The following is a 12,460-nucleotide window of genomic DNA, read 5'->3' as shown; positions in this document are numbered from 1 at the left end:
GAGTTTGCGGGGCAATCTTGAAAGCACCCACTGCATCTGATCTTTGCTCGAAAATAAACTTTGATTGACTGATGAAAGCACCCACTCCCTCCCTCTAAGCCCCAAGTCAGAAAGCAGCAGTTCCTGCCTTTGGTTCTAAGAGGAACACAGGACCGAATCAGACCACCCTCTGTCCATCCAGCTCAGGACTGCCAACCCAGACTGGCAGCGGCTTCGCCAAGGTGGCAGGCAGGACTCTCAGCCTTGTCTTGGAGAGGCTGCCAGGGAGCGGACTGGGAACCTTCTGCACGCAAGCAGGCAGGCGCTCTTCCCAAAGCGGTCCCGTTATCCCCTGAGGGCAAGATCCTACAGGGCTGCTCACGCATGTGGTCTCCCATCCAAATGCAAACCAGGGTGGACCCTCCTTAGCAGAGGGGACCAGTCATGCCTGCTTCCACATACCAGGAGGAAAGAGAGACGCGGGATGTCTCCTATCAGCAGTTACCACTCTAAAGAGGACTGATGATGGGAGACTTCAAAAAGAACCAGGAAATCCGGACTGCGGACAAAAGAACTATATCCACTGCCCCAGCCCCTCTCTAGTGCCTAACCGAGGAATGCGCGCGCACACCCACCCCAGCCGGCCCCCAATGCGCGTGCGCCCACCCAGCCCACGCCCCTTATACGCAGGCGCCCAACCCACCGGCGGGGTGGAGGGAGAGAAGCAGCCCGTCTCTCACAGCGCCGGGCATGCGCAGAGGCAGCGAGGCGTCGCGCGCCTGCGTGGGAGCGAGTGCGACGCGGAGCGGGGAGGCGGTGGAAGGGAGGGGAAACTCGCGCCTGCGCAGAGAGCGCGCTCGAACGCAAAAAAAAAAGAAAGAAAGAAAGAAAGAAAAGGAAGGGTGGGGGGGAAAGAAAAAAAAGACATCGACTCCGAGCTGGCCGGTACGCCCCAGCGCGCTTGCGCGGCGGCGACCCCCGTTACGCGCATGCTCCCCGGGCGGCGGGGAGGGCGCTCTGCGCCTGCGCGAGAAGCGCTGTGGCGGCGGCGGCGGGGCCCTGTGTCTGAGGCGGCGGCGGTCGGAGCCAGCCTGTCCGCTCTTTCCCCCGGCGGCGGCAGCGGCAGCGGCGCGGGCCCCGCCCCGTGTCATGGCAGCCGGTCCCTCTGCCCTGCGGCTCCCACTCCTCCTCCTCCGCCTCGGGGCGACGACCAGGCCCGTCGGGTAGGCCGGCTGAGGGGCCGCTGAGGAGAAAGAGAGCGAGCGAGCGAGCGAGCAGAAGAGCCCGAGGAGCCTGTCAGGCGGGGCTAGGCCGCAGCCCGCGGCGGCGGTTCTCCCTTTCTGCGGCGGCGGCTGCTCCTTCTCTTCCTTCCCGCCCGCCCGCCCGCTGGGGCCGCCGGCCCAGCTCGGCCGCTCTTGGATGTGGGAGAGGATGGAGGCCAAGACGGTGGTCTACGACCTGGACACGTCTGGAGGACTGATGGAGGTGAGGGGGGGCGGGGAGAGGGGGCGGGAGACACACACACACACACACACACACCCCTCTGCCCCCCGCCTCCCCCAGCCCCACACACGCCCGCCCTTGCTTCCGAGACCTCACCCCCCCCCGCCGTGCCCGCCTCCTCCTCCTCCTCCTCACCCTCTCGCCTCTTCTCTCCTGACAGCAAATCCAGGCGCTGTTGGCGCCACCCCGGAGCGACGAGAGCAGCGGCGGGGGCAGCGAGAAGAGGAGCCGCCGGCCGGACCGAGGCGAGCCCCACCCGCCCCACCACCACCACCACCCTCCTCCGGGGCACCACCACCACCATCACCACCCTCCTCCGGGGCACCACCCGCACCAGCACCACCCGCACCCCCACCCGGCGGCGGGGGCCCAGCGGCGGAGCGGCCGCGCCACCAACCACGACAGCTGTGACAGCTGCAAGGAAGGCGGCGACCTCCTCTGCTGCGACCACTGCCCGGCCGCCTTCCATCTCCAGTGCTGGTGAGTCGGTCGTCGCCCTCGCTTGGTTTTTGTCTCGAGCTCAGAGTCGCGCCAGGTCGGGTCGCCCTTCTCCTCCCCCTCGATACCATTCCCACTTCTTTTTTTTCTTTGGGTCTCAGTGCCCTGCCCATCAAGCCTCTGTGCTTTCCCAGTTCAGAGTCACTCCAGATCCAGGCGCACACACACACACCACACACAGAGAATCGCTTCCCTTTCCCTCTTGTCCTTTTCCTTCATCCTTTTTCCTATGTCTTCACCTGTCTTTTTATTTGCCAATTCCGAGTCACTCCAGATAAAGGCACACACATACACCTCTTAAGTTGCTTCTCTCTCGCCGTTTCCATCTCCTTTTCCCTCTCTCTCTTTCCAGAGTCGCTCCAGGTCACCCTCCTCCCCGTCTGATTCCATGCTCCGCTTTTCCCGCTAAGGTCCCGTTAGCTGCTCCTGGCTGCGCAGGCGGAACTTGTCGGCAGCCCGGCTAGACAGGCTCCTCCTGTGTTTTTCCTCCCTGCTGGCCCATGCAACCGCTCCGCCCTCGCCCGCCTGCTCCCTTCCGTGCCTTCTGGGCCCCGCTCACTCCTGACAACATGGCGACCTGCCTGAAACTGTTAGATTTTATTCTCAGCGCCATTTTGCCCATTTGGTCTCCCCAGGACCCCCGGCTTGGTTCCCCCTCTGCGTGCTGCAAGCCCAGTAGGGCGCTGGAGCATGGAGTGATCCCCTCTTTCTCTTCTCCAGTCCCCCAGCTCTCGGTGGCCTCTGGTTGCTGCAAGCCGCTAGGTAGGCAGGTGGTAATTACTGCTTTGCAGGGGATTTTCGGGTGAACTCGGGAAAAGGCTACCAAGGCCATGCTGGAGAGAGGAGGCAGGCCTCGCTCTGGCTTTCTTTCTCCAATACTGTGGGCGCTTGGTGCTGAGGAAGGGTGGACAGTCGGGCTGGCTCCCCACCTCCCTCCAGATCTTTTGTTTACTGCCTGAAGGTGCTTCGGCAGCTCCTCCTCCTGCCAAATTCTTGCGATGCTTGGGTCTGTCTCTGATGCCTTGGCTTCTGAGCCCATTGTTCCAGCTCTGAGGAGTCCCTCTCCTTGCATCCTGTGCTGCTTCAACTTGTGATCCCAGAACCTCATTCTGTGGCCTTCTTTGCTGCTTCTGCCCAGTGGCATTTGTTGTCTGGTTGGTGAGGTGTTACTAGAGGGCAGGCTTGCTCAGATGTGTAGCCACACGGAACTTGCCACAAACAAATGAATGTGTTTGTCTTAAGAAAGGGAAGTGAGCGGCTATAAAAGGAAGTTGGTTGGATTGGCCCACAGATCTCATTTGTTGTTGGAACCTCAGGCTGGCAGGGGGAAATGCTTTTTAATCCTAAACTTCTAAAGCTTTATTTCTGACTCTGAATTAGTTGGCTGGGAGCTGTATCATGGGGCTAGTGTGTCTGTACTGGCAATTTTGTTTTTAGTCATGGAGGAAGACAGCTATGGTCTAATGCAGCAAAAGTGTTTGAGTTTGCAAACAAGGGGAAATCAATTGCCCTATCCAGAAGGGAAATGTCTGGGAAGTGTGTGACCTGCCTCCATTAAATGAGAGGCATTTTGTTGCCATGATATACCTTATCCTGCAAGTTGGGGTGTGTGGGAGGAGAAAGCGGCTTAGCGGAAATTCTCTTTGTGCTCTGGAGCTACTTGTCCTGCTGATAGGATATTTCTCTGACTTGTAATGGTTGCAGCATGAATTCCTTCTGGATGGGCTTGACAAATCCCAGGTGTCGAGGAGCTATGAGACCTAGACTAGGTTATTCAGAGGTGGGGTTATTTAATGAAATATTTTTGTCCCAGGCAGCTTTGTTTCTGTTCTAAGTCTGCTACTAGAACAGGGTATTAAAAAGCCCATTTACCCTCTCCACAATGTTATCACTAAGTCTGGTAATTTTGCCAAGCATCCATTGTCTGGCTCTTAAATTTTTGGGCTGGCTCCTGGATCCAAAGAGAATTTAAGGACTGTCTTTTGGGTCCTTCTTGGAAAATACTTTTTCCCTTCTTAAACAGGCACGCAGAATGGGTAACTTTCCTGTTGGTGAAACAGAGACTTGTTTGTACTGTATCTTTGCAAATGCATGCAAATCTGTATCTCCACTGTCGTAAATATTGGCTTTAGTCAAGATGGCCATTTGTGTTTTGTTTGTGTTGTTCTTTGAAGGTGTGTATGTGAATTTATTTTTTGTTTCTGTTTAAACTTGCTGGATTGTGCCACAAACACACTGTGTTGAGCGTTTGTTTAACATTGGTCACACTTTCAGTGGTGGTCAGTTTCCTGCATTCTTGATTATTGAACCTGTTTTTCCCCTGCAGATGCAAATGGAATTTGGGCTGCATTTTCTGACTTCAAGTTCAAACACTCTTTGCATCTAAAGCACTAGAAATAATTAAACCCCGGCAATTAACGGCTGTGGTTCTTTCTGGCAGCATGAGAGGGCTGGGTGCAGTCAGCAGCTGGACTTCCAAACTTAACCCAAGCGGTTGGGGAGAGGTCCCAGGACACACACACACACACATTCAACCCTTCTTGTATGATCTAGGGCAGTTTTGTCTTGCCTTGGGACAACTGGTGGGGGTTGGGGTTGGTTAGAAGGCCAGAAAATTTGGCTAGCCTTTTTAGCCAGGCCAAACCTGGGGTTGCCACAACCCTTCTTCCCCTATAGGTGGGAATATTGTTGTGTTGTGTTTATGTTGAGCAATATGTTGAGCTTTGGAGGCCTCTGCGGTGTGAGGTCTCTTCCATGGCTCCAGCTTGTCACACCAGAGAGGAAGGAGATGCTCATCAAGGTAGGTCCTTGCTTGGGAAGAACATCTCTTCTTTCATGTTGTCTTTGAGCTCTTCTTGCCTCTGTGCAGTAGATGTAGAATTAGGGTCATGGTTTTGAGCTCTATTTATAATAGGCTTGGGCCTGAAACGGCTCCGCCACACTTCGGCGGCAGCAGGATGAATTTGTACCAGATGTGTGATGGGTGTGGTTGAAACCAGATAAGAGCTCTGCCTTTTGCTTTGACTGGTTTCTGAGCTTGTTAAGTATTCATAATTTTATTTCAGACATGCTAGCAGACTGTTCTGAGTCTATCATAGTATTGCTTAGTTGTACGGATTGTGGTACAAGTTTGACGACAAGCCTGTGAGGTAGATTAGACCAAGGCTGCATGTCTTCATCATCCCAGCTGCTGGACAACAACTCCCATCATCCTCAGCCACAGTGGCCATTCGAGGGTGATGGGTGGTACAGTCCAGGGATGATGGGCGGTCCAGTCCAGTGATCTCATTCACTTGGAGTACTGCGTACAATTCTGGTCAGCACATCTAAAGGAGGACTTAGTAGAACTGGAAAAGGTGCAGAAGAGGGCAACCAAGATAATCTGGGGCCTAGAGCACCTTCCTTATGAGGCAAGACTACAGCACCTGAGGCTTTTTAGTTTAGAAAAAAGATTACTGCGGGGAGACATGATAGAAGTCTATACAATCATGCATGGTGTGGAGAAAGTGGATAGAGAGAAATTCTTCTCCCTCTCACACAACACTAGAACCAGGGGTCATCTCATGAAATGGATTGCCAGGAAGTTTAGCTCCAACAGATGGAATGTCTTTTTCACACAATGCATCATCAACTTGTGGAATTCTCTGCCTCAAGATGTGGTGACAGCCAACCATCTGGATGGCTTTAAGAGGGGTTTGGATAACATGCGAACCCCTGCTAACTGGGCAAAGAGGCACCTTTACCGTGGTGACTCTCTTTATTTAGCAGGGGGAGAGTAACTGGCCCTATCCACCCCCAGCACAGTGACTGTCACTGGTGTGTGTCTTATGTTTCTTTTTAGAATGTGAGCCCTTTGGGGACAGGGAGCCATCTTATTTGTTTGTTATTTCTCTTTGTAAACTGCCCTGAGCCATTTTTGGAAGGGCGGTATAGAAATCGAATTATTTCTTGTTTACACAGTCAGTCAGGTGTTATTGACTGGTTTGTTTTATCCAGACATCGAGTCCTTCCCAAGGACCTGGGATGCCAGAATTTTATTGTCAATGTTGTTGCTGTTATAGATATCGTCGCAGAATATAGGCTGTTCCCAGTAAAGCTGCTTTTTGTAATTGGCTGATGATGATTTCTGCGGCCCCTATGGTGTTGAGGTGCTCTTCAAGGTCTTTTGGAACTGCAGCCAGGGCGCCAATTACCACTGGGATGATTTTGGTCTTTTTCTGCCACAGCCTTTCAATTTTGATTTGTAGATCTTTGTATTTGGTGATTTTTTCTATTTCTTTTTCTTCTATTCTGCTATCCCCTGGTATTGCTATGTCGATTATTTTGACTTGTTTTTCTTTCTTCTAAATTATTATTATTATTATTATCATCATCATCATAGAGGAGAGGTCTATCAACCGCTACCAGTTGGAGGGCTATAGGCTACCTCTAGCTTCAGAGGCAGGATGCCTCTGGGTACCAGTTGCAGGGGAGTAACAGCAGGAGAGAGGGCATGCCCTCAACTCCTGCCTGTAGACTCCCAGTGGCATCTGGTGGGCCACTGTGTGAAACAAGGATGCTGGACTAGATGGGCCATCGGCCTGATCCAGCAGGGCTGTTCTTACGTTCTTAATGGCTGGTGGGCCGATGTTGTGCAGCCCTGGATTAAACTGAGAGAGGACCAAATTTTCAAGGACCAATTTTCGTTTGGTCCTTATTCCTGGCTCCATGGAATAGCATCTGTGTGCTTGCGTACAGAATAGTGTTCCCTCTAAGGCGTATGCATGCTCTCACTTTTTTTGATGTCTGCTCAGTTAATTTTAGATCCCGCTCAGGTTTAATCAGGAAGGTGCCACTCTGAATAAATGTGTGCACACACTGCCTTGATACTGCTGCCCAGAACACAACTCATTCTGCACACAGATTAAAGAAATTAGAACACTGGTGCAGAAGGTCCTATGTTCAGTCCCCGGCAGCATCTCCAGGTAGGGCTGGGAGAAACTCCTGCCTGTAACCTTGGAGAGCTGCTGCCAGTCAGGGTTAGACCATCCTGAGCTAGATAGACCAAGGGTCTGACTCACTAGATGGCAGCTTCCTCTGTTCCTAACCGGGGCCTCTCACATCTGTGCCCAAACCACTCTCTTTGGCATGCATTCTACACTTAGCTGAGACTTGCTAGAATGCCCTTCTGTCCTCGGGAAGGAACACTTTCCCTGCCGCTATTTAAGTTTAAGCTTGGTTTGCACGCCTGCACTGGCCTCCTTACAATAGCAGAAGGATTCTTGTTTTCCTCAGCCGCCTGATTAACTTTAAGCCACTTCTGTGAGTTAATAAACATTGTTTAAAAAATACCTAGGAGGAGGAGCTCCTTCTCCTGGCAGCCTTGTTTCCTTCCTGTGCTTCTACACATCTAGCTGCAGCAACCTCTTTTTTTCTTCTCTTTAGGAAACTCTCTCACTCCCCGCTGCTTCACTCTCTCCTTCCCAAAGTACGCTTATAATCCCGCGGCTGAGCTTAGCCCAGCAAAGGCCACGTCCCCTCTCGTAGAGACTGTGGTTTCACTGAAGAATTAGAAGAATGTCAGAGAAGGAAAGGTGCATGCTGCATACAACTGATAACTAGCACACACACAAAGTCTGTAATAGTTGCAGAATGGAGAGCAGGTGAACTGGCTTTTCTCCAGGGTAAAAAAGCCTCCTCCAAACTTAGTGAACCATGGTATTCATCTAGGTCAAATCCCATTTATAGCTTCCTGTTTGGCTCTCATGTTGGGGTTGCTACAGCAACACGAGATCTCTGAAATCGGTGAACTTCCTGTGGAAGAGAATATAGCCCCTTGCAAGAGAACTGAAAGGTTTACACCCAAAGGCTGACATATGACCCATTGCCTTAACCTCCTCAGCTTCTCTCCACTTGCCCAGTGCTTCCCATAGTTCTGTCTCCTTTCTGGGGGCTGCCCCCTTGCCTTTCATGTTACTGCTTTGAGCAAGTGGCTCTGTCTGACTCTTGGAACAGTCTCACTCCATATAGTTCTGCCATTGAAGAGCTGGAGTTGAGCACTTAAAAACACAGAACTTGCAGAGTCCCCTGGAGTTCAGCACGCTTCCCCCCCTGCTCCCCCCATCTCTATCAGTCTGAAATTTCAACTTCCCCTGCCTCATGCAGAGAGTAGCCCTTGAGTTGCTGTTCAGTGGAGCCTTTTGCCTGTATCGCTTTACCCTTCGCTTCGCCACACAATCCCCATTATATTCTCTGTCAAAAATGTACAGAAGGTCAACACTTTATTCCTTTGTCCACAGACAGATTTGTCTATGAAGTGTATTGATGAGTTAATGAACACTCCAGATTTTAAAATGTGTTTGACTTGTATTTCTGGCCTAGCAAAGGTCATGCCTTATCACCATTACTGTAGAGTGAAGATCGGTAGGTCAAACACTGAGGTGCCTTGGATATTCTGCTAAATAAAGCTCAATAAATAAGGCTATGGAATCTTTCTTTTAAGCAAATCTGGGCTAAACTTGAAAATTCTGGTTACACCTTTTGGGTTAAGTTACATAATTATTTTATCACTTTCCTCTATCAGCTTTTCAGATGTATAGATGTGTGACTCATAAAGCATTGCTCTGTGTATGTGTGTGGGTGCACACATGTACACAAATGTACAGGAAAGTATTCCCAGAAGATTTTCTGGTCCCTGGAGGCACACACCTCAGTATTAACCTGCCAATAATTGTTTATGGCTTGCATGTTGTGTGGAGACCCTGTAGCCCATTTGTGAAACATGGGGAGGAGAGGTGGCCTTGCAATAGTAAGCATGACTTGTCCCCTTTGCTAAGCAGGATCTGCCCTGGTTTGTATTTGGAGAGGTGATTACATGTGAGCATTGCCTGCTGTGAGATATTCCCCTTAGGAGATGGGACTGTAGCTGAGTGGTAGAGCCCCCGCTTGGCATGTGGAAGGTCCAAGGAGCAATCCCTGGCAACATCCCCAGGTAGGGCTGGGAGAGACACCTGCCTTAAACTTTGGAGAAGCTGCTGCCAATTGGTATAGACCAGGGCTGCTCAGCTTCGGCCCTCATGCAGATGTTGGCCTACAACTCCCATAATCCATGGCTATTGGCCACTGTGGCTGGGGATTATTGGAGTTGTAGTCTAAAAACAGATGGGGGGGGCTAGGTTGAGTAGGCCTGGTGTAGACGATACTCAGCTAGAGGGACAAGAGGGTCTTGTTTGGTATAATGCAGCTCCTTATGTTCATTACAAGTACTCTGTGTTCAGAAGGGCCCAGATTCAGTTCTTGTCATCTCCAATTAATAAAAACAACTGGCTCAAACATCCTTTTAAATGCAGCATCTTTTCAGCTCTTCAGGGCTCCTTCACAAGTATGTTCATCAGAAGGACCATCAGATGCTGACTTCAAATCAGATTTGACCACAAATGAAATCGCATTTGTGAGCAAATCAAGGAACAGCTAGAAGTTAACGTGTGTGAGGGCTACAGAAGTGAAGTTGTGAACTCTGAGACTGCTGTGGGAAGGGGTGGGGGAGAAAGCACGTGTGGACACTGCCTTTTGTGTACTGGCATGTGCAGGGCTCAGGAAATCCACCCGTCTACTCGTCCGTGGTGAGTGAAAAATGATGCATGGCGAGTGAAAGAAATCCTGATGGTTAATGTACCCACATAACTTGGGGAACCATCTGAGGAGTAAAATATTTTGTCTGACTGGTGAACTGAGCCAACACTTCTTGACCTTTGAGTGGCATGTGCTGTGACAAAGGAGTTCGGAGCCCTTGAGGGGCGTACTGATTGGACTGGTCCAAGACATATAAAACACCCTGTAGCTCCCAGACTTCACAGAGGACTTTTTTAAAAGAAAGAAATAAAAACTGATCATGATGCACAGGATAAAGGTTTTTTCTCCCTTGACAATTGGAGGGGGATGGGGTGGGAAGAAAATTGAACAATCCAAGAGTTGTGCCCTTTTAGATGTGGATACTAAATGGAAATGTGTAACTTCAGGAGACTCGCAGAGAAGCTGCAGCTTGCACAAAGGGCCTTGTCTTGGGCTGGGCAATTGGAGAAGCACCCGCATTGGTCTAGTGGCGCCAGCGTGCGCCTTGGGCCTCTGGCAGTGAGTGGTAGCAACTAAGAATCTGGGCTGCTTGTAACCTGAGCCCAGCTTCCCCTGGGCTTGGCTGCTTTTCTCCTAGAAGACCAGGATTGCACCACGCTTGGTGCATGGCCAGTTCCAGATTCCATTGCATAGTTCCAGACTCTACTGGGAGCTTGGCAGAAACAGACCGATGAGCAGTCTTTGGGGAGAGGTCATGGCTGGGTGGTAGAACCCACGCTTTGCACCTGGAACGTCTGTGCCTGAGACGATGGGAAGGTGCTGATAATCAGGTTAACCAGTATCAGGCTGCTGCTACCAATACTGGGCTCCTTGGAGGAAGAGTGGGATATAAATGTGAAAATAAAAAATATGTGTGTATACTGCTGCTCAACACAAGCTCTCAAAACAACAACAAATATGTATATACCGCTTTTCAACAAAAGTTTCCAAAGCAGTTTACACAGAGAAATAACAAACAAATAAGATGGCTCTCTGGCCCCAAAGGGCTCACAATCTAAAAAGAAACATAAGATAGATACCAGCACTAGTCACTGGCAGTATTGTGCTGGGAGTGGATAGGGCCAGTAAAGAGAATCACCATGTTAAAAAGGTGCCTCTTTGCATACACAAATAGATAAGATAGTTCTCAAAAGGACTCGCTGTCTGACAAGAGTCAGAAAGTGGACAGAAGCAGTGGCCGCTGTAGGGATGCTGTGCTAGGGCTGGATAGAGCCAGATGCTCTCCCACTGCTAAACAGAAGGAAATCACCCCTTTGAAAGGCTTCTCTTTGCTCAGTTAGCAGGGCTGGAAGACAGGACAGCTTCTTAAATGCAGAGACTCTCTGCCTGTTGCAGAACAGCAGCTGGACTTTGTAAACCCAACAGCAGTGGAACGTAATAATACCTTGAGCAGAGATGGATGTAGTTTCAAAAATTAGACCTTAGTGTGCAGAATATTTTTTCTCCTCATTGCTGGAATCCTTTTTGTAAAACTCCCCCTGCTAACTGAGCCAAGAGGTACCTTTTAAAGTGATAGTTCTCTTAAATTTAGTCATGGGGAGCAACTGACCTTATCCAGTTGCAGCACAGCATCCCTTCAGTGATGGTGGTTGGTGTTTTCCGTGTGTGTTAGTGTTAGAATGTGAGCCCTCTGCGGACAGGGAACCATCCTCTTCCTATAGTTCTTTTTCTTTCTTTCTTTTTGTAAACTGCTTCGAGAACCTTTCTGCTGAAAAGCACTATGTAAATAATATCCTATAGAGCAGAGGATCCCAAATCTGTGCCCTCAGATGGTGTGGCCCTCAACCACTATGACTGGGGATGATGGGAATTATAGTCCAGTAGCATCCGGGGACCTAAAATTGGGAACCCCAGTAATAATTTACTTATTATTTTATTGCATTTGTATCCCGCTCTTCCTCCCTGTGAGGTATGTTAGGCTGAGAGAGATGCGACTGGCCCAAAGTCACCCAGTGAGTTTCATGGCTGAATGGGGATTTGAACTTGGGTCTCCCCAGCCCTAGTCAAACACTGCAGTAACCACTGCACTAGGTAAAGGTAAAGTGTGCCATTGAGTTGGTTTCGACTCCTGGTGCTCACAGAGCCCTGTGGTTGTCTTTGACAGAATACAGGAGGGGTTGACCATTGCCTCTTCCCGCGCAGTCTGAGATGATGCCTTCCAGCACCTTCTGATATTGCTGCTGCCTGATATAGTACTAGCGGGCATTTGAACCGTCAACCTTCTGCTTGTTAGTCAAGCATTTCCCCGCTGCGCCATTAAGTATTCTTTATTACTACACTGATAATAAAGGAGAGCAAAAGACTACTGGGAGGAAGCAGGCAAGAAGTCTCAAGGTTTTGTGAGAAAGAACAGTGGTGGTAAAAGGAAGAAGGCAGCCGAGCCCCCACCTTGGCCCACTTGGGCTTTGCGCCGCATTCATCTCATTCAGAGCCTATAACACAACTTTTGTTCCGAGCTTGAGGACGCCGGGTCCAGAGTGGAAGCCTCTCTGAGCAGAAATGACTTGCCACGTTGAGTTCTTGGCTTGACTGCGCCTCTCTCTCTCTCAGTGGAGGCTCTGGAATCCGTGCTCTGACTGGGTAACTTGGCACAGCAGCTTGGCTTCCTGCTGCAGGTCCCTTGGTGCCATTTGTGCAGCTTCCTCTTTGGAGTCTTCTGTGGCGAGCAGGGCTCTTTCAGTCAGGAGGAGAGAGCCCTGCTTGGGAAAGATGGCATTGTGGGACTTGGAGAGAATGTGTGTTCTCCTTCTCCTTTGCTGTGCAAATAGTTCTGTGAAGAGTTTGCAAAGGGCGGGGGAAGAGAAAACACGGGACTTCCTGGGGAGCCTTCAGCTTGCTGGATTTTAAGCATGCCCCAACCCCCCCCAAA

General features: G+C 50.4%; 1 protein-coding gene across 4 annotated transcripts in view; it reads left to right on the top strand.

Moving 5' to 3' along the window:
• The first annotated feature begins 841 nt into the window (after positions 1-841).
• The window catches only part of PHF12 (PHD finger protein 12), a 30,744-nt gene continuing 19,125 nt past the window's right edge, over positions 842-12,460 (top strand). Inside the window, exons 1-2 of one of the 4 annotated variants that reach the window (XM_053274653.1) lie at positions 842-1,464; positions 1,643-1,962. In XM_053274653.1, the coding sequence (XP_053130628.1) occupies positions 1,399-1,464; positions 1,643-1,962 (386 nt within the window). In that variant the 5' untranslated portion in view covers positions 842-1,398. The remainder of the gene's footprint in view (positions 1,465-1,642; positions 1,963-12,460) is intronic. The other 3 variants (XM_053274654.1, XM_053274651.1, XM_053274652.1) reach the window with 3 other exon arrangements.

Source organism: Hemicordylus capensis, chromosome 12 (genome assembly GCF_027244095.1).
Source record: "Hemicordylus capensis ecotype Gifberg chromosome 12, rHemCap1.1.pri, whole genome shotgun sequence".
Taxonomy (NCBI): Eukaryota; Metazoa; Chordata; class Lepidosauria; order Squamata; family Cordylidae; genus Hemicordylus; species Hemicordylus capensis.
The sequence above is the reverse complement of the archived record's forward strand: the minus strand, read 5'-3'. Positions and strand labels throughout refer to the sequence as shown.